Source organism: Sceloporus undulatus, chromosome 3, assembly GCF_019175285.1.
Source record: "Sceloporus undulatus isolate JIND9_A2432 ecotype Alabama chromosome 3, SceUnd_v1.1, whole genome shotgun sequence".
In the NCBI taxonomy this organism is placed as follows: Eukaryota; Metazoa; Chordata; class Lepidosauria; order Squamata; family Phrynosomatidae; genus Sceloporus; species Sceloporus undulatus.
The window spans coordinates 71,142,675-71,165,555 of NC_056524.1; the positions used below are offsets into that span (position 1 = coordinate 71,142,675).

General features: G+C 40.0%; 1 protein-coding gene across 1 annotated transcript in view; it reads right to left on the minus strand.

The window, feature by feature from the left end:
- RIPK4 (receptor interacting serine/threonine kinase 4) overlaps positions 1-21,855 on the minus strand; it is a 32,417-nt gene extending 10,562 nt beyond the window's left edge. Inside the window, exons 1-2 of the mRNA XM_042458993.1 lie at positions 21,620-21,855; positions 2,084-2,375 (exon numbers count right to left, since the gene is read on the minus strand). Of these exons, the coding sequence (XP_042314927.1) occupies positions 2,084-2,375; positions 21,620-21,795 (468 nt within the window). The 5' untranslated portion in view covers positions 21,796-21,855. The remainder of the gene's footprint in view (positions 1-2,083; positions 2,376-21,619) is intronic.
- Between the last annotated feature and the right edge of the window lie 1,026 nt (positions 21,856-22,881).

Here is a 22,881-nt window from a genome sequence, read left to right on the forward strand (position 1 = left end):
ATTTTATTTATATTTTTCGCCTCTCCCTTCAGATCAAGATGGGATTACAGCAGTTAAAACAACAATACAAATTACAATCGTTCAATAAAATCACAACAATTATTACATTATTAATAAAAAGCTGAGTTGCCACCTGTTTTCCATTCTGTTTTCATCAAGAGTATGGATTATTCTGAATTAATCTTAAACTTAAATGTGAAGAACAAAATAAATCAGTGTGAGCGAGTAAATATACTCAACTTGAAATGGCAACAAGCAACTAACAAAAGTAGTTAGCCGCAGAAAGTGAAAAAGGAAGGGAGGCAGGGGTAGGAAAACATTCAGTATATTTATTCCTGAATTTAAGTACACAAATACATCCTAACTTCATATATTTTTAAAGAGAGGGATTACAGAAGCCTGAATTCAAGGTTCCATTAAATTATAGGGAAGTGGGAGTGGGAACACAGATGAAATTAATACTGGATAAACAACCAAAACAGATATATTTTAAGATATGAGTTAAGGAAGGTTTTCCCCCTGCTCTCACAGACTGAGTGACAAACTATCTTACTGTCAAAAACTGCCTTTTGTTCTCAGCTAAAGATGACCAGGCACAACCCAAGAATCTGAAAGAAAGCAGTTGTGCCCTCAAATTTTGTGTAGCATGCTTTTTCATTTTGAATTATTGGGCTAGCATTTGAAACAGTTTTGTTTTTGTTTTGTATTTTTGGAATGCAGTGCCCAGAATCCCCCAGTCACCATTCCCAAATTTCAAACCATACCCTCCAAAAAATTGGCAGCAACTTTTAACAACTAAAACACAGGAATGTGCCTTGAGGACCTTCCAGTATTTTGGCAAGAAAGGGATGTTCTGGAAGGAGATTTTGTGGCTTTAAAGAAGTTTAGTTATACAGCCCTTGGTAACATCAGTGGCAGCCATTAAATTAGGTTCCAAAAGTCACCCTCTAACATGCTTATGTAATGATGGAACAGAATCAAACACAGTGACTCAGTATCTGGACACTGAGGTAGTCCATTAAATGAATCTTTTAAAACCTAACTCTGTGACCATCTCACCACTCACCCACACATACTTTGCATAAAACTCAAAGCTTTATTCAAGTGCTACTACTATCAGTATGCACATTTCCATCTAATTAAGAATCAGGGACTACTAAACAACCTGGTACCCTCTGTGGGACCAGAATCTGTGGGTACTGAGGGCTGACTGTACTTCCCATTGGAGATGTTAAAAGTCCAAAAAGATACAGGAGGAAAAATGGCTTTGTGAGTGTTAAAGAAGGGGTGAATGGATACAAGGCCATCCGGATTTATCCAAAAACAATTTTTCAATATTTCCAGAGGAAATATTGGAAACGCTGGTGAAATGGGGGGGGGGGGATACAGAATAAATGTTTTCTATTCTATATCAGTGAAATGCTTTTTTTAAAACAAGGATTTAGTCACTTAACATGCCAGGAACTGCATAGTATGTAAGATGTGTAGAATCAGAGAATGATAATTAGAGAATGCTATTTTCTGGGTATATATTAAACAAAGAAATGCAGAATGCAGATCTGCACCTACTGGGTGCTTCCATATTCATGGGGGATCATCCCACAGGTTTTCATAGCTTGTGATAATACACTATTGAAGCATTCAGTGTTTTCCATATTGAGTTATATTATATCGAAATATGCTTCCAGCCCAGTCCTCAAGATTGTGACTGTTTATTCCTTACAAACTGCTGGTTTTAAAAATGTATATATTGTTTAATCTTGTTTTAACTTTTGTATTTTGTGAATTTTTAACAATGTGTTTTTAACTTCTTGTAAACAGCTTTAAGTCCTGAACTGAGAAAAAGGTAGGAGAATAAATACAATTCTTATTATTTCTTATTATAATTATCATCAGCATCATCTGAGGTATACCTGTAAAGTGATTGAACTACTAACTGAATTTTGAATTCCCAACAGAAAAAAGCATCATGTTGAAACCTTTGAATAAAACATCCTGTATTATGACAGGATCCGTCATTGTCATCTCACCCTGAACCTGACAGCAAAAATTGTAGATCAAAAAGTGAAGGTTTGTGACATACCTTGACATGATAATGGGCATCAAGCAGTATATTTGCTGGCTTAAGGTCCAGATGGAGCAGAGGTGGGGACATACAATGCAGAAAGTTCATGCCCACAGCCGTCTCATGAATAATTCGGAAGCGTAGCTCCCAAGGCAGTGGTTCTGAGGCCAGCAGCTTTTCCAGTGATCCTGTCTCCATGTATTCCATGACCAAGCCCACAGGTTCCTTACATATGCCATAAACAGGAAGAATATAGCGAAATTTTGCCATTTCCATTTTCTTGGCTTCTTCCAGCAGTTCCATACGCTCCCTAGAAAGAAAAGATCAAATTAGGAAATCTAGTTTATTTTCAATCAAAGGAGTTTTAGCCATTTGTTAATGTTAATAGTTTGCATGGGATTTTCTCACATTTAACTCAAGTGCAATGCAGAGAGAGGTTCATGCATATTCACTCTTGATATTACCACCATGGGTCACACTAAGGAACAGGAGAACCAATATTTGCACATACTGTATAGCTTCAAACAGGACTTCACAAACTTCAAAAAGGTGAATTTCTAAACCACTTTCATTATGACAAAAACATCCTTCTTCCCCTGATACTAGAGAATCTGATAGACAGAAAGCTACCATCACTCAGCAATTAAAGGCCCTTTCCAGCTATTCCATCCTTTCTTTCTGATAAGGACAGAAAAGATAGTGACAAAACTCAATGGGACTATTAAAACAAAGAAGACACAAAGTATAGTGCAACTGAAAACTTGCATGAATGAGGCAGTGCAATTACACAATAAAGATCTCATTCAGAAACAGTCTAGGGGTTATCAGCACAACAACAACCCTGCGACTTCAGATCTATTTATTTAGTTATTTTACCTATTTATATCCCATCTTTCTCCCAAAAATACAGTCACATCAGATTAAAAATGATACAAATACTCAATTATAAAATATTTTTAAAGAATTGAACAATAAAAAATTAAACATTAAAACACTACAGTTAATTTAAAAACAATATAAAAACCTTAAAAACAGCATTGCACAGCATTTAAAGCCCATCCCAGTCAGTTTCTAAAAGCCTGATGATACAAACAATGTTTTAACTTGGTGTCTAGAAGGAAAGCAAAGACGGGGCCATCCTGACCTCCATAAGGAAGGGGTTTCAAAGTCTGGGAGTAGCCACCAAGAAGGCCCTTTCCAGATCTTACAGTTCTAATAGGCCCATAAAAGGATATATGATCCTTCAAATAACTTTATTTATTTATTTAATTTGTGTGCCAACTTTATCCCAGAAGGAACTCAAGGCGGCTACCAAGCATTTATCAGGTTTTCTAATGAAGGGGTTGGTAATACCATCAAAATTATTGCACAATTGTAAATTAACTGGCAACTTAAAATGAGGTTAGTGAAGCATTTTAATTTTATTGGAGGGCCACCTATCATTGTGCTTCCAAAGCTCTGACTTTAACATCTTATGATACAAATTATGAGAATTATGCAGAATTGGAAACTGTGTACACTTTATGAAGTCAAAGCCACCCATTAAATGGGCTTTCTAAAAAAACATGGGGGAACACTATAATGATTACTAATTACTAACAGGATGATTATTACTTTTACTAATCTTAAATCGTTTATAGACAGAATTAGAATATACACTGCAATTTCAGATCATAACTAATCATCCTATTGTCCAGAGAGCACAAAGAGGCACAAAGGGTAGGCAGCTAGAATATCATAAAACTATCAAATTACAGACCTTGCAGAGAACATGAAATATGCAACATGCTATTGAATTTTATCTGCACTGGTATGAAAAATTTAAAACACAGAACTCAAGATAACTTGTTAGGTTTTAATTCTTGGATGTGGTGTGTTTGAGAATGTCAAGAAATTGTCACCATATTGCTATCCCATCTTGCCTTCATGAAGCTCAGGATGCCAGACGTGGGGGGGGGACCCAATTTATCCTCACGATAGCTTTGTGGTAGGCTAGCATGTCAATGTGGTGTAATGGTTTCAGCATAGGATTATGACCCTGGAGACCAGGGTTCAAATCCCTGCTCAGCCATGGAAACCCACTGGGTGACTGTGGGAAAATCATACTCTCTCAAACTCAGAGAAAGGCGACTCCCCTCTCAACAAATCTTGCCAAGAAAAACCTGTGACAGAGTTGCCATGCAAATGTGTGCGCACACACGTGTCTTCAAATCACCTGTCAGTTTATGGAGACCCAATGAATTTCATAGAACTTTCTTTGGCAGGGAATACTCAGAGGTGCCAGTCCCTTCCTCTGAAATATAGCTAAGCACTTCGTATTCATTGGTGGTGTCTTATCCAAGTACTAGCCAGAACTGAGCCTGCTTAGCTTCCAAGATTCAAAAGGATCTGGTGCCTTTAGGGGTATGTAGGCCCTTGGTTCACTTAGGGTCACCTTAAAGGCACACAACAACAAAGGCTAGCATGAGAGGGAGTATAGATACAGGCCGAGCTCATCCAGTAAACCTCATGGCTAAGCAGAGATTGACTGGGGAATAACTCCAGCTTCAGCAGACTCCCATTCTACCAAACAGTCTTAAAATGCAAAAAGTTGCAATGAATTATAAAAACCTCCATACTTTATAATTCTAAACTGGTTTCAAGATCCCCTGACTACAATGGAAGAGGCAACAATGAATACAAGTCAGAGGAGTTTACAGACTACAGTATAGCTTTCATCAGATGAACAAAAGCTGTCCCTTTTAAGTACAATTTTATTCCATATTTTAAGGCAAACCCCTCATAAAATAGATTACAAATAAAAGCCAATTGGTTTATAAACACTACACAAAAAGCAATCCAGTCATAAGCTTCTTCATCTCAAACAGAGCAAAACTGCTGTAATTTGAACATAGCTGCACATAACAATACAAAAGATCAGCTGCTCAAGGCACAGTTTTGACAGTAAGGTCGCTAGACAAACTTTCATACGCAACCAAAAACCAAAAGGCCTCCTGAAGAGGCCAAGAATTTCCAAGTTTCCAACTTTGTTTTCTAATGTATAAAGTGTACAGATGAATATTCATTAAAGGAACACAACTTTACTTTAAGAACTCACAGACACCTATGTGCAAAACAAATAGGCAAATAAATTAACATAGAATCTGGTTCTGGTGCTTCACCAAATATGTTTTTAAATGTTCACACATAGCATACTGTTGAAATCATATGATTCAGTACATCTAAATCAGACAGCATTGTATCAGCCAAAATAGGTGCACTGGATGGGAACAATCCCATATTGTTTCTGTGAACTGAATTTATGTACAACAGGCACTGTACCTACTTAAAACAAGAACAGTTAGAGGGGGTGGTTTTACTCTTGCCCCAGGAAAAAAGTGCCTTAATGTTTTTATGGAAATAATTGAAATTAGTGTGTCAATTAGTCATTCCATTTAGAGACACAGTAATTAACTACCAAGTGAACATCTATTAGCATGACACTGGTGCAGAATGTTGGCTTTCTGGAGTGAAATGTCACATCAGGGAGGATGGAACTAGGGATACAAGTTTTCCTACTACTGTGGATACTTCTGTTTAGTCAACTACTTTGAGTTCTTCAGCTTAGACTGTGTATAGTGATGGTGGGGATCTCTCTCTAGTATCCACAGCAACTGCTATGACTGCCAAAAATGAATATCCTTTAAGCTCCAAACTTTGTAGAAAGCCAGAGTATGTTGACATGACATGGAGGAAAGGCCTGTCAAAAAATGAACAGAACAACTACAGTAGCTTTCTAACCCACCACCACCGCCCTCTTTTCATCTCAGTCTTCACAAGGAGAAGGAATATTGCAGATAGGCCTACTCACCTGATTTGCTTTGGCTGGGGGAAGGTGGTTTATTAAATCACATATTACTTAGCCTTATCCCAAATGAAAGGGAAAAGGAGATATCAATGGAAGCTCCATCCCCAAATGTCATGCATCTGCTGGCCTATCAAAGATGATACTTTAGAGAATATGTACTGATTATGAAATTCATCCAAACCTGGATAATCAAAAAGATGGGTTCCACATAGTTCTTGGGTTTTGTGTCACATGAACAGCTTTAAATCAGGGTAGGGAGCCCACAAGGGCCATTTTTATGCCCCCAGGGTCCATTAAGAAAACAATTCAGACCCTAAATGGTTTCTAGGGATATGTGGAGATAATTTAATCACATTACCCTCCTGACACATTTTTCCAAAACATTATAACCTGGAAGTTGACTTCAAGCAAAAATGAGCCAATACCTATTGATTTAACTCATAGTGGCAGACCATATATGTAATAAAGTTATTGATTAGAAAAACCTGAAGGGATGCACTTGTCTTCATCACCATCCTGTCTCTTCCATAAATTTACCGGTAATTGTTTTGGGGTTGTTGTTTTTTTTTTTGTACTGTTGAAGAGACCTTTGTATCTTTGCATTTTGTACATGTCTTTATAATACCCAAAGGACTGAATGCTGCCGATTGCAATTAGGAGAACTGGCTAGGCAAGCAGTACTGCTTTAAAAGTAGTGTGTTCCTAGCATCTCCTTTCTGGGAGAAGCCAGTTAAAAATTTCATTATTACTCCAAAGAGAAAAAGAGATAATGATCCAGCATTAGTCAGTAAAAAAATATAATGTGTGTGTTTGATCTACGAACAAACAACATTAACAGCATGTTGATAGAGGAGATCTAGAGACCTTGGCCAAGAATCTCAGTTATGTAAATTTTCTGGTTGAAAGAGATTAAAATTTAATCTACAAACCCTTTACTGCCATAATGGGAGCAAATTTTAAACTGAAAGAATGTGCATCACTATTAAAATCATTACAGAGTGATATGCATTGTTTCAGGTTAAAATTTGGAGGATATCTTACGATTTCACTTATAAGGAGTTGTGCGGAATAATTGTTATGATTACACTCTGTTGTTTTTTACATGATATTTATGCCTTTCACAGATGCACGATGCACACAAGTTGAAAATGTCAATACTTCTCCAGGTTGGAATGCTTTATCCCTGTTGAAGTTTTGTCTGCCATGGAGCTGCTGAAGGTTAGAGAGGCCATACCAGATAATATTGAGCCTACTATCAAAAACAATTATACTTTTAATCTTGGTCCAAAACAGGAGCTGCTTATATGTGATTGTTATATTATAGGCTGGAGGAAGTAATTAAAAGCCATGAAGGACTTGTACAGACTGGTCCGGGTGTGTACAATGCAGCAACTGTACACCAACACTTGTCATACAGCTAAAAGCCTGTTCTTAGGAACTACACAGTTCATATCTCAACCCCAAACTCAAGAACTGTTGGCCACATCTGAAAGAGTGTGTGCCATCCAGTATGTGGCCTTCAGCTACTAAATACATTCCTGTTTGTCTAATTAAAACTGTAATACATTTCAATTTTCACTAATATATCAACCCCCTTGCTATGCTACAAGTTTTCAAAAAGTGTCTGGCCTGCGCCATACCACCTCATTTTAAAAAGTTACATGATCGTGAGCTTTCTAGAGCAGTTTTTAGCATACTGAAGGTATCTGACTACTGCAACATGTAGAAAGTTTTTAAGTTTCCATGTTCCAATTCAAGTCCATTGTCCACAGATAGTTGAAATCTTACCTTGCAAGAGCATTCACTAGATTGCGTCATTATAACTTAATTGATACATTTGTCCCCCTCTGAATAAAACTGCAATTGAATCAGATTTTTAACCTTATTAACAATTAACTTATCCCACACTCAACTGTTTTGCTATCTCTAGCTTAACACTACAAGCCACACAGTAAACCTCAGACTTGCACGTTCCCCCTTTGTATTGTTGCAAAAAGGTAGTTCAGAAGATTTGTGCCTCCATGTTATATTAACAGAAGCTTGTGGCATTTGAAATCAGACTAAATGAGATTCAACTTAACTACTATTGGCCGAAAGAAGCCAACTTTCAGTCATGGCTTATGAAACTAACTTGTTTAAATAAATCATAGTTTAGGACTAACCATAACACAGGGCTCAATTACGTACTAAATTTAATCTAAAAAAGAAGCAGAAGCTTGTACAACTTTAAGCTACAGCAGATGTGGAGGGGAGCATGAAATTTCCAAAGTTCTTCAGAGTCAAACCTTAAAATCCTGAACCTCAGTTTAGTGTTGCATGCAAGTGCAGCTTCTAAAATTTAGAACATATCCCCATCCCTGCCAAAAAGTTGCATTAAATTTGGAGACAAGGCAACTCTGATTTTCCATTCTGCCATATACCTGTACTTGAGAAACAACAGGTGGACAAAGAAACTGCCCACAGGAGCTGCTGATTGGGAATAATGGGACATATAGTCCAAAACAACTGCAGGGTAGTGGAAGGTCAGTGTAGAATAAATAATCCTGATTTATTTACTTGTGTTAGATGCACCCCCATCATACCCCCAACAAAAGGCAAAAGGCTGTGGCTCTAGAGCCCCATGTGGCTCATGTGCCCTTTGCCCACTCCTGGGAACAGGAGGGAGGACAGGCACCAATCAGTCAACACTATCCACAAATGGTATGCACTGCCAATTGACTGAACCAGTTTCTTTACAATCTAACAGCTGGAGAGAGATAACATTTGGATTAATTCTCTGAAGCGGCTTTGAAACAGATCCCACTATTCAAGACATGCTACACCTGGCTTTACCTAATGGATTCAGGTACTATGTTTATCCACTGCCATGTTTATCTTGCTTGTGACACTTATACCAACTGAAACAGATACATTTCAGAGACTGCAGATGCTACCACAATTGTGTCCCATCAGCACTTCACTCACTCACTCACATTAGTCATCACAGCAGTGGTTCATTACTATGATAAAACATTTGAATTGTGGTTTTCAGGGAAAAGAATGCAAGTTTTTTGCATTGTATATGTATTATGTGCTGCATATTGGTGTTGCTTTAACATGTAAGCTGCTTGGATTACCCTGCAGCAGAAAAGCAGGATGCAAGTAAAAGTTTTATTTATTTATTTTTAAGTTGTCTTAAAGATTAAACTCTAATAACATTAAATGGAATTTCCCAGCTTTAAAAAGGAAGGCATGTATTCCTGGAATTACATCCAGCCTTCTAGCTCAGATGTTAAATTTCACATATCTACTGAAAAAAGAAGTAGGTATTTGAAATTCATTCACATCATACATTTCACTATAGCCAATGACACTGTTTGTACCCATCCAGTTATTTCTGAGATTTTTCTTTTAATGGCTGCTATTTAAAAAACAAGAACAGAACCCTTTTCATAAATAAAGTCAGCCCTCAAACAGTTGCCAATTCACAGATTATTCATACTAATGCCAAAGAAGCATAAACTGATTTGTCAACGGAAGAGTTTGCATTTACTCAGGCCCCCAAACAAACAAATCTCTCTCAAATAGGAGTCTTAAGCACGTCAGTTAAGCTCAATGATAAGCTTTCCTTATATACAGAAAAGGTGCAAGACATGGTTAAACAGACACATCAACTTATATGAATTGGATGTACTTTGAAGAAATGCATAAACATAGTTTTCTAAGTGTAAAAGATTAACTGCTAATAGACAGAGTTATAATCTGTTAAAGCGAAAATGTAACTCATTCATGTGATGCATACAAACATAATCCATCACACACAGGGAAAAGATGAAAAACAGTTTACTCTTTGCAAACCATTCCACGTGTCCCTTGACTATGGCTCAGAGATGAACATGAGATAAATAAGAACATGTAATTCAAGAATCTTGGCTAAGGGTCCCTGAAGAGGCAAATTCACCCAAGACAGACAGATGGATCCACTAATAGATAGTCTGTGCAGTTATTTAAAAAAAAACAAAAACACTATTATTTATGTTTGTTTACTTCATATATACCATTTTTCTTCCAGAGTGGGACTAAGAGCAGCTTCCAAAGAGAATCAGTTAAGAGAAAACAAACAAAAAATAAAATATTTAAAATTAAAAACCCTCACATTTAACAATACAAAATCATTTAAAAGATCTAATTTTTTTTTTTAAAACATCTCTCTCTCATGTCTTCACCAAGTGAGGCTGTGATGGTGGCAAGACTTAGAGAAAGTCCTCCCCTATAGATCTTAGGAGTTCTGGCAGGTTCATATACAGAAATATGGTATTTCAGATAGTCTGGACCTAAAATCCACATTAATAAGGCTTCCAGCTACTAACAAAGTTTGTAGCAAGTTATGCTTCCAATACTGAACAATGTTTACAAAACAATGAACCAAACAGTATGGCAAGTACTTTGTGTGGGTGTTTGTCATAGTTGCTGCTGTTTTAGCACCCTTATTGCTAAGGAGGCATACTAAGGGTGCATCTGCACTACAGAAATAATGCAGTTGGCCACCACTTTAACTGCCCTGGCTCTATGCTTCAAAATCCTGAGAATTGTAGTTTTGTGAGGCACAACTACGCTTTGGAAGAGAAAGAGAAAGACCTTGTAAAACTAGCCCTGGTGGCATAGTGGTTACATGCTGGTACTGCAGCCACAAGGTTGTGAGTTTGATCCTACAGAAGTGCTCCAAGGTCCACTTAGTCTTCCATCCTTTTGTAGGTCAATAAAATGAGTACCCAGCTTTTGTTGAGAGCAATTGGTTTACACGCTATAAACTGCTCAGGGAGTGCTAGTTCACTGATAAACACTATAAAATGTATTTACTATGGCTTGCTATAAGTCCCAAAATTCCATAAGATGAAGTTAAAGGATTTAAAGTGGTGTCAAACTGCATTACTTCTACAGTGTTGATGCATCCTTAGTGGATCTGGCCAGAGTGATCCAGCTGTGTGCTTTAGTTGGACAGAGGGAATAGGCAGTAACAATTGCTATGCGCTCTTCAATTTCAAAATGTGCCAAGCAGAATAATAGCTGCCTAGATATTATCTTGCTTTAAAAAGCAATCATGTTGTGCATGAGTTGCCCATGGCAACACCACTCATGTGACAGAAAAATACACAGATGCTTATGCTATGGTCATATTGACCTGGAAGACTCTAGATGGAAATCTTCCACTTGTTTAGACTATTGAAATACCTGTTTTGAAGGGGATATTTCCCTATTCCAGAATAATTCCAGCTAGGGAGAATTAAAACTTGGAACACTTTGATTTTTGCATTTTTCCAAGATTAAGTCTAAAAGACACACAACAAATAGAATCTTTTATAGAACTGAGAACTCGTACTAAACATTTTTAAAAATGCTATTCTGTGTCACTTGAAGAGCCTCAGAGCCTGGGTTACCATCAAGAAAAGCCATTGTCAGTTTTCTACTTACTCATTATCATTATAACTGTTCAACATAACTATAGCCTCTATCATTAAAAAGCAAAGAATGGTAATAACCAGTATCAAAGTTTCAGTTTTAACTGTTACCCAAATTGCCTGTTATTTCAATCAGATTCAAGATCAACTGTAAAATGACAACCTTCCTTGTTGTGAACAGCTTTCAGGCACATTTATGCAACATTAATATATGGTTAAACAACATATATAAGAATAAAAGTCTCTGATCCAATGAGTTTACAAATGAAAGTCTGAGAAGATAGACAACACGTAAAATAAAAGGGGAGAGTAAGAAGCACATGCAGCTACTTGTATTTTTGCTCCAGTTTCCTGGGAACATAGACAGGAATGTTATATAGATGTGAATAAAGGGAAAAATGAGAGCACAAAGATGTTCTTAAACATGATTTGAGATATATAGGACAGGAAAGCCATTTGTTAAAACAGTAGAGTGATAAAAATGGAGTGCAAGTCAAATGCCAGGATATAGTAGGAACCAACTACTACCTTTCCTCCCCAAGTCCTTCCTTTCTTACATGTTGATTTCTTACTGCTTGCCACAATACCTTCAAGGTTAATACAAGTGATGGGAGAACACAGCTGAGAGGCAAGACACATTCCACATAAACCTCCACCCTGAAGGACTGTCATTATTTGTCACTGGTCTAGGATGTATTTATTTGTTCAATAAGAAAGCTAACTCCAAGTGTGATCTATTAAGCAGATGACCAAAAAACAATATGAAGACTGAGACCATAGGGAGAGACTGCCACTGATAAACATACTACTGCAGAACAGCAAATACAGAGAATCCCATTACTCTGAAATTATTGGAGCTAAAATAACAAACATAGTATGGACACTCCATAACTCTACCCAATACTGTCATTTCTTCTCCCTGCAGAGAAGTTCAAATTAACAGATTTATTTTGGTTGAAAACAGGTCAAAGAAACGTTTCGTAAAGAATGACCAATTAATGTTGTCTTAACAATTTCCAAACAGCATTCTGTAATATCATTCCATCTGCATCTTGCTTGGCAAAACAGCCAATTTCCAAGAAACCATTCATTATTAGTCATGTTGTGCAGACTACGGGAAATGTATCTAGTATTCTGGAGACATTTTACATAACCTTTACTTTATATTTAGTCAAAATATCATACGGAAGAACTCATGAAGGCAATTGTTGCACAAGAATTGTGTCTCTTTTCTCTGTTCTTTGGAAATGATCACTGCAGGAATAAATGCAGAGACACAAAACCAAAAGTAGACCATAAAGACACTTGGATGCAAATACCATCCATTGAATTCAAATCACACTAGATAGAAATCCTTGGTGTACATACTTAACAATTAGGAGCTACAAAAAGCTATTCTTTGGAAAGATACTTTGATCCCAACTTCATTAACTAGCTAATCGGAGTGGTGTCTTCAGGAGTTTGTTACTGCTATTACCCCACAAACGATAGATATTATGGAAGTTTACATATAGACCTCCAAGGCTATTTATTTATGTATTAATTATTTGTTTTGCATTGTTGTTATAAAACAACTAAAAACACTTAATTATAAAAGAAAAACTCACATTGACTGGATTATCAAGCATATTAATCCAGTTACAGCACGGTTATCCTACTTCAATAGGAACAATCTGATAACATGACAAAGAAAACACATATGGCAAATATGCCTCCACTTGAGTCTTGCAGCCTGACCACCCCCCCATCATCAGCGTAAGTGTTGTTTTTCAATGTTACAATAGGCATGTGGAGCTAAGCCTGCTTATATATCATTTCATTTGTTTGCACATAAAAAGAAAGCACCCAAAGCACTTCCTGCTACATTGCTACCTATTTTGACCTCTGGAGCTGCAACGGGCATAGTTTTGTAGCACAAGCCAACACATGCCTTGTTAAGGCAGGGCCTAATATGCTGGGAACTGCTCCCAGCCAAGAGCACATGGCAGTTTACAATGAGAGCATGAAGTTCTTACTAGCAGCCTGCCTGAAGTGGTAAATCTCATCACTACCATCACTACCAATGTATGCCTATCCAGTAGTTTGCAGCTCCAGCTCTCTTAACCTCACGCCCTCCAGATGTGTTGGATAATAGCATCCATTATCCCCAGCCAGCATGACCATTACTCACATTGGCTGGCAATCATGGGAGCCACAACAGCATCCAGTGGAAGAAGACTGTTGTAGGCAGCAAACCACACAGAGTTGCCCTTATCTCTTTTGGCATTAGGTATGGCAAAGGGCATTTAGTTTGAAGCAACAGGTTTAACAACTATATTAGTCAACTTTGTGAATGAGCCAGATGATAATACTGCTTCATATAGCTTAGGCCCTGACACATTATGGTCCACCTTCAAAATGAATTCATTTATGACCTTTCACCCACAGCTGTAGTGGCATTAATGTTTCTTTCACACTACACAATTAGAACACTATGATTCCTTTGTAATTTCTATGCCTTCATACTGTGGAATTTGGGAATCTGAGGTTTGGTGCAATGCTAAATCTCTCTGGCTGAGAATTCTAAATACTCTTCCCTAAACTACAAATGCCAGGATTCCACAGAATATTGCCAAGTTGGTTAAAGTGGAATCATTGTGCTATAATTGTGTAGTGTGAAATGGCCCCAAGATAAACCATTGTCATCCCTGCTTAGCTGGGGGTGGGAAGGGAGAGAGGAGGAAGAATGTGTCCTCTAATCTTTCACACCTGGTTAAAGTTGTTAAGATCACAGTTTATTCATTACTGAATCACACATTGTTCTTTCCAAATCTGTGATAATATACTTCCTGCAGCAAGCCATTTTCTAGAAACAAAAATATTCATTGTGTCTCTAAACCATACTTGTACAAGAATGATCACTCTGAAGGACACACTAGACTGACATTCCTTTGCTCCTGAGTGTTCCAACAGCAGAGCATGGAAAATTAATTTTTTGAGTAGTTAGTTACAGTTACTGTTCCAAGCACTGTCACCATCCACACACACTCTAAATAGTGCCGATTATAATTTTGATTTTTAAAAAAATAATGCTATAGATTTAGAAACTCCACCTTCGCTACACAGGTTTGAAATGTTATTCTGCTCTGGACCACAATACCCAGAATTTCCAACCATAAAGACGAACTCTGATCATATTAGCTGGAGGTTTAAGGAAGTTGTAGTCTAATAATTTTTCCTTGCTTTGTCTCCATGCTATTATATGGAAAAATTTTGTTTATTGCTGTCAAGTTGACTTTGACTTATAACAAGCCCAGGAATGAGAAACCTCCAAGCCCCCACTACCACCAGCAGCCTGGCTCAGGTCTTGATTCCTTGAATGAGTCAATCCACCTGCCATACAATCTTTCTCGTTTCCTACCACTTTTTACCTTACCGAACATTATTGGCTTTTCTAATGAGTCATATCTTTTCATGAGATATCCAAAGTAAATATTAAGAGAAATTTCAAGAAGGATAAAGAAATGCTGGCAAGGAGTTCAGTATAGCTCTGCACACTGCTCATACAACAAAAATGCTATCACTGTACAGCTTTAACCTGGGGCTTGCACTTTTTTACTGTTAGAAAGGGTTTGGGTTGTTTTTTTTTGAAAAAAACATTCTGATCTCAGCAGATTTTACAGTTTGATAACATGGATGCCTCATCACACCACTGATGCTAACTCTCTCCAAGAGTAATTCACATATTCAAGCATTATCATAGCTATTAAACAGGATCTTATTATCTGTTTATGGATTGCAAAACAGGATTCTTCCTTGGCTACAAGACATGCTTCTGTAATAGAAAACACAATTTTTAATTGATGCTTCGGCATTTAGAATATTTACAATACACTGTATTCTGAAGTCATCTCACTCAACAGTTGTAGGAACAAAGATATCCACTGAATGAAAAAGCTTATGAAGGATGTATCATGTGCTTTGTATTCTAGTAACCCATCTGTGACTTAGCATTACTTTAATGTTTTAGTGCTCATTTATTATTAATGTAGCATTTAAGCTGCTTTCATTAAATAGTAAAATTAATTTAATATTTTAACTTGTATAATTTATTGTGTGTGCATTGGAAATTTATACAATTATAAAATTACCATATATTATACCTAATATATGTACATAAATATAGAGTAAATGCACCCTTTAATATGCAGAAATTATTTCCCTCCAGCTATTAATGGACTGCAGTTTACATGACCTCTCATCATTGACTATGCAGGCTCAAACTGGGGTGAGCTGTAGTCCAACTGACTCCCTTATTTAGGATTTAGGAATGTCATTTACACTTTCTCTTTATCCCCAGAAGTTCTGGGTTCGATGTTCTAATTTAAATGGTAGCAAATACCCTAAAGGAACCGGAGCCAGATCCTGTCTGATCTTGAAAGCTAAGCAGGGTCAGCTCTGTTGAGTACGTAGATGAGAGATTGCCAATGAATACCAGGTGCTGCAGGCTATATTTCTGAGGAAGGAACTGGCACAACTACTTCTGAAAATTTCTTGCCTAAGAAAACCCTAAGAAATGTATGGGGTCACCATAAATTGACAGGCAACCTGAAGGCAGGCAGACACACACAGCATGAATACTAGTTGCTGAGTTGTGTAGAAAAAGCAATGAATAGGTAATGAGATGAACCAAAATTCTATCACAGCACTTTGCAGTTCAGACAGAGCAACATTCCAATTAATAAGATTTAGCTGAGGAAAGGAGGACTCATTGGGAAAAAAACAATAATACTAGGAAAGGTGAAAGGAAGCAAAAAGAGAGGAAGGCCACATTATAGATGGGTGGACTCCATTAAGCAGGTCCCAGGTATGAGTTTACGGGAACTAAGCAGAGCAGTGGAGGACAGGGAGTCTTGGAGATGTCTCATCCACAGGGTCACCATGGGCTGAGATCAACTCGAGGGTGGTTAACAACAACAACAACAACAACAACAACAACAACAACAACAAATGTATTAATTAATATCTTCAACTTACTATTTCTTTGCTACTTCAGTGCCTGCAGACAAACTGGTTGTATAGCATACAGTTTTTAGCATTTCCCTTGTGTGAAAGCTCTAAAAAGTTTGAACTTCAAGAAGTTCTAGAAGTTTTAAAATTAAAATATTAAATATTAAACCTATATGCATACTTATCTACCCAAGGCTATATTAACCTATTATCCTAAGTGTGACCCAAGGCTATATTAACCTACGATCCTAGGTATGTCCATGCTCACTGGGGCATTCTGGGAGCTGCATCCCCCTCCCCAGTTCTGTTGGAGAATCCTTAGGAATTGCAGAGACTCTGTAGTGTGCTTTAGGGTTCACACAAGTTGATGGCAATCCACATACATATGACACCAAAGTTAACAGTTATGGGTTGTTAGAGCTTCGTTTTGAAGACATTGTTGCATAAAACAAACATGAGGTTTGTGATCCGTTTAATCTTTTTGGTGACAACAAAGTTCTCTAAGAAAACTGCTTGAGGAGGCAGAACCTCAAATTAAAAAATAAAGTTTGATAGGCCCTTAGATCATAACTGAGAGCTAGCATGATGCAGTGGTTTGAGTGTTGAACCAAGACACTGGGAAACCAGGGTTTGAATCCCCACTCAGCCATGGAAAGTTACTGGGTGACCTTAAGCAAGTCACACACTCTCAGCCTCAGAAGAAAGCAAGGGCACACCCTCCTCTGAATAAATTCTGCCAAGAGCCCCCCATGTTAGGGTTGCCTTAGGGCTACCATATATCAGAAATGACTTGAACACAACAACATTAGATCAAAAGGCAAAGCTGTTGTCAAAAGCTGCTCATGGTATTACTGTACAGTCAAAACCCATTTTTAAAATGGGGAGCAGGGAATGTATGGGAACTTTATTTCTATGAAAAATGATTTCAGGCTACAAACTGACACACACTTAGAACAGAGGAAATGGTCATGCAAACAAAACAAAACAAACACTAGTCTATTTGTCTATCTCATATCACAAAGTTCCACAAATTAGCATCCTGACCTTTTTTTGCCTAGTGTATCTATCCCTTAAAATGGACTCTCCAGCTTTGCCGATATAAATTGTCACATTGATATAAATTGCCATATAGCTCCATGTCTCTGCTTTAAGCCAACTTAAGTGTTTGCTAGCTACAAAAATGACTGCAAGCAATTCTAAGGACAGTAGCCAAGTTCAAGGATGGTGAAAAGGAGATGCAAGAACCCATTATCTCTACATCCCATCAAGCTGAAAGTAAATTCTTTCATCCCTCTGCTCTCTACTGAGCCTGCAGTAGCCATTTTGCAGCTGCAAAGACCCACATTGGCTAAGCCACCAGGATAAGTTTTTGTTTCTTCCCCTATCCTTTCATTTAGGATTCTGGAGCACATAAAAGCCTGTACTATTTATGTAACACTGCAGTGGCCTAAAGAAAAGTTGCATTCCTTAATACAGAACTAAGCTATAGCACCAGGGGTCTCTAGCAGAGAATTCTAAGTACCTCAACAATACCCAGTAATAGCAGTTTGACATCACTTCAGCTGCCATGGCTCCATCGCAGGGAAGCCTGGGATATGCAGTTTGGTGAGGTGCTTACTACTCCTTAGTAGAGAATTCTAGTCTTGTCACCCACCCAACCAAGTTTAATATTATTACAGCTGTCACAGCTCCATTTTATGGAACCCATGGAATTGTAGTTTTGCAAGGTCTTTAGAATTACCTGCTAGAAAGATTTAGCCCTCTCTCTTGAGCTACCACATTGTAACATTCCCTTAGCAGAGAATTCTGGGAACTTCACCAAACCCAGGATTCCACCGGATGGAACCAGGACAGTTAAAATGGTACTGTAGTCACACACTCTCAGCCTCAGGGAAAGGCAACGGCAAAGCTCCTCTGGACTCATCTTGCCAAGAAAACCCCATAGTAAGTCTGCCTTAGGGTTACAGTAAATCAAAAATGACTTGAAGGCACTCAGCAACAACAACAAACTGTGGAGTGTACTGTATTCCAAAAACTAGAGTACCCTGGATTTTGGAGTTTGGTTTGCCCCCATAGCAAACTGTGAAATGTTGCTCACTGCAGGACTCGAATCACCCAAGAACTGCTTTAAATTTTCTAAAGCGACTGCACTGCCTTCCCTCTCCAGCGCCCTGCCCAACCTGTGCCATCCATGCCAGCTTCCTTGGAGAGAGGAGAAAGAGAGAGAGAAAACAGCCATGCAGGCCTCTCCCCTTTTCCCCTTCATATTTCTTTTGCATGCCACCACTTATCCCTTTGCAGAACAACCGGTCCTCCTTTCCACAGAAATTGTGAACCACGCATCCCCAGAGGAAAAGGCAAGGCAAAGGAGGGAGAGGAAGAAAGGAAGAAAGGAAAAAGAAAGAAAGAGTGAGACAGGCAAGGACAAGCCAATCCCTCCAAAGTACAAAAACAATCTCTCTTCATTAAGCCTAGTGCTTTACAAAAGAGGCGCTGGCTGCATCTGCCCTGCTGAAATAGTCCAGTTTGACGCCACTTTAACTGCCATGGCTCAATGCAGTTCTGGGAACTGTAGCTTTTTGTGGCACCATAGCTCTCTGACAGAGAAGGCTAAATGTCTCACAAAATGACAAATCCCAGAATTCCATAGCATTGAACCAGGTCAGTTAAAGTGCTGTCAAACTGGATTATTTCTCCAGTGTCAGTGCACCTAAGTAGTGACTGTGAATATGGACCGGTTACCTGGTTCATTACTTTGCCCTGGTGCCACAACCAATTTACCATTCTCAGAATTCCAGATACCGGATTATTTCTGCAGTGCAGATGCAGCCCACGAGGGCCTCATCGGCAGGCAGATGTGGACTGAAGTTCAAGAAAAGCCTCCTTGGAAAACCTGGGGTGCATAAAAGCACTGGAGAATGGAAACCAGGATTCTCCAGATATGGAGGAAGATACAGAAGTGAGTGGGAAGGTGGCTGCGCCCAGGAAATAAGAAGCCATGGTCAAGTGGTTTTGAGTAGTTGGACTATGACTCTGGAGGTCAGAGTTCAAGTCCCAGCTCAGCCATGGAAACCCTTGGGGTGACCTTGGGCAAGTCACACTCTCTCAGCCTTGGGGAAGGCCAAGGCAAAACCTCCTCTGAACAAATTTGAACAAAAATCCCCATGATCAGGTTAGCCGTGAGTTGTGAAGGACTTGAACGCACACAACAACAACAACAAGCCCTGTGGGAAGCTGCTGGGCTTTAGTAATACAGGTGAAGCAAGTCCTAGCAAAGAGGCAGGAGGTGGAAAGCCGACCTTTAAACAGGTGCCAAGAAGGTTTATCACACTCCAGCCTTTCGATTTTCCTTCACAAACAGAAGCCAGTCCAGCAAAGTCAACAAGGCAGAGGAAGTGGACCAGGGAAACAGAGGCCCCTCAGAGCTCCTAAAGCAGGGGTAGGCAACCTGCGGCCCGCGGGCCAGATGCGGCCCAGCGAGACCTTGGGACCGGCCCCAGCCTGGTCCTGCCGCCGATTGCCGCCGGGGCCTTTGACTTCTCGTGTGCAGGGGCAATTGTCTATAGAAGCCTCTGAAACATGCAATTATGTTAACATTTTTTAAAAAATCAGCAAATTTTTTTGCATGTCCTCCACTTTTTTTAAAAAAGTGTCCACCATTTGAAAATTTTGTCCTACATTTGTCCCGGTTTATTTATTTATTTCTTTTTTAAAATTATTTAATTATTTATTTTTTGGCTTCGGCCCCCCAGTTGTCTGAGGGACAGCAACCTGGCCCCCGGCTCAAAATGGTTGCCTACCCCTGTCCTAAAGGAACCAGGACAGGATTTGAACTTGGACCAAGTTCGCCTGAAGAAATGGGTTCTTGGATTCCAAATTCCAAACACAAACACAACACACCTAGCCAAGCGACCCTGGGCCTTTCCTTCAGGTCTATTCCAAAGTGACTCCAAAGTCAGTGCCCCATTTCAGACATTCTTCTTGGCAAGGTTTGTTTTTTGCCCTTGCCATCCTCTGAGGCTGAGAGAGTGTGACTTCCACGGCCCAGCTGGGATTCGAACCCTGGTCTCCAGAGTCCTAGTCCAAGACTCAAACCACTACATCACACTGTCTCTCATGTAAAGGTGGAGGCACTGGAGGTAAGAAATTATTTGAACAGACAGAACAAAACATAGCTATGGAAATAGCTGATCTCTTGGGTCATTTCCAGTGGAAAGGTGGAGACAGTGGAAAGGACCCAAGAGATCAGCTACTTCCCTCTCTCTCTGTCTCCTGATGGATTGATAGATATTTGTTTTCATACATTTTCACCGTCCTCCCAGTGCTGCCTTCTTCCTTTGCTCTCAGACTCCGAAAACTCTGCAGCCTTTCTTTCCAACACAGGGCAGCCACAAGGTCCTCCTTTTCCAGGACACATCCTCCATTTCCTCCTTCCGCCCAGGAGGAATAGCAACACTAAGAAGCACAGGTTTATATTTATATGCAAGATGGCCAGAGGTCCTCCTTTCCCTGAAGCTGTCCTCCACTTCCACCTTGTGCCCAGGAAGAATTCCCAAATGCTCTCTAAGCAATGCTAAGAAGCATCAATTTACATCTATATGCAGGGTTGCCACAGGTCCTCCTTTTCTAAGATATGTCCTCCCTTTTCATCTTCTGCCCAGGAAGGATTCCCAAATGCCTTCCATTTTGAGCAGGACTAAGAAGCATGGATTTACATCTACATGCAGGGTGGCCGGAGGTCCTCCTTTTCTAGGACCTGTCCTCCACTTCCACCTTGTGCCCAAATGCCCTTCAGCTTGAGCTGGCCTAAGGAGCATGGATTTACATCTACATGCATGGTTGCCACAGGTCCTCCTCTTCCCGAACCTGTCCTCCACGTCCACTTTCTGCCTAGGAGGAAATTCCCAAATGCCCTCCAGTTTGAGCAGGCCTAAGGAGCATGGATTGGCATCTAAATGCAGGGTGGCCGGAGGTCCTCCTTTCCCTGGACCCGTCCTCCAGTCCATTTCCACCTTGTGCCCGGGAAGGATTCCCAAATGCCTTCCATTCTGAGCAACGCCAAGAAGCATGGCTTTACATCCACATGCAGAGTTGTCACAGGGTCCTCCTTTACCCGGACCCGTCCTCCACTCCCACCTTGTGCCCAGGAGGAATTCCCAAAGGCACTCTACTTTACGCAACACAGAAGAGACTGGGTTTCCATCCCTATGGGTGGTGGCCGGGGCGGGGGTCCTCCTTTTCCCGGACCCGTCCTCCACTCCCCCCCTCTTTCCTACTTACTTCTCATCGACGTGGAGGCTGGGCGAGCACTTGATGGCCAGCCAGGTCTTCCAATGGACGTGGCGGACCTTGTAGACCTGGCCGAAGCCCCCGGAGCCGATCTTCTCCCAGCTGACGAACTCCCCCGAGTCGAAGGTCTTCAGCAGCCCCAGCCCCAGGGCCCCCGGGCGCTCCATCGGGGACACTGCCTCGCCTTGCCTGCCTGGCTCTGGCTCTGGCGTTGCTGCTGCTGCTGCTGCTGCTGCCGCTGCCCAGGTGGCTCCAGGTGTAGCCCTGCTCCTCCTCCTCCTCCTCCTCCTCCTGCTGCTGCTCCAAAGGCCCTGACATCACTTCCTCAAAGGGCTGGCTGTTTGGACAGGAGGACTCCAAGAAGGAGAAGAAACCCACACGACAGGAGGAGGCTTGCTTGCATAGGAACTAGTCAAAACCAGGAGGGAAGGAAACCCCCCTAAGAAAAATAATAGGTGCACTATGTATCACTAAGTACAAATGCTAATGGATAATGAGATGCTCCAGAAATTCTTACCCATCGTGGGCCATGGAAAGGTGTAGAATGATTGAGTTACCTTGAAGGTATGTTGCCTTCCATTCTAAATACAATTGAACCATTTTAAATCGGCAGTTTGCCCATTACAAAGGTAACAGAAACGTACAAAAAGTCAACATTATAACCAAAACGATAGGGGAAAACGCTCTCAAAGTTACGCCTTCCAATCAGTAGAGCACCGACAGCCCCTTTACCAAAAGCCTTCGGAACAAAAAAGTCTTTCCCCGGGGAGGAAAAACCAGCAAGTCTGGGCCCAGTCTTGTCTTTCTAGGGAGGTAGTTCCAAAGCATAGGGGCAGCTGCTGAGAAGGTCCTCTTTTGCCTTCCTACCCAATGGCCCTGTGAAGGTGGTCGGAGTGAGAAGAGGGCCTTTGCTGTGGATCTTGGGGTCTGAGCAGGCTTATATTGGGAGATCCAGGCTGCATCCACATGGCAAAATAATCCAATTTGACCCCACATTAATTGCCATGGCTCAAGGCTATGGAATTTGGAGATTTGTAGTTTGGTGAGACATCTACCCTTCTCTTTTAGAGAGGCACAACAAACTACTGTTCAATCCCCAGGATTCCATAGCATAGAGCCATGGCAATTAAAGTGGGGTCAAACCAGATTATTTCTGCTGTTCCTCACTTTGGACCCAAGCCATAAAGGGGCAATTGGTGAAATATCCAGCAACTCCATGAATAAGATTATAAGTTTGAATCTGTGAGGACTGA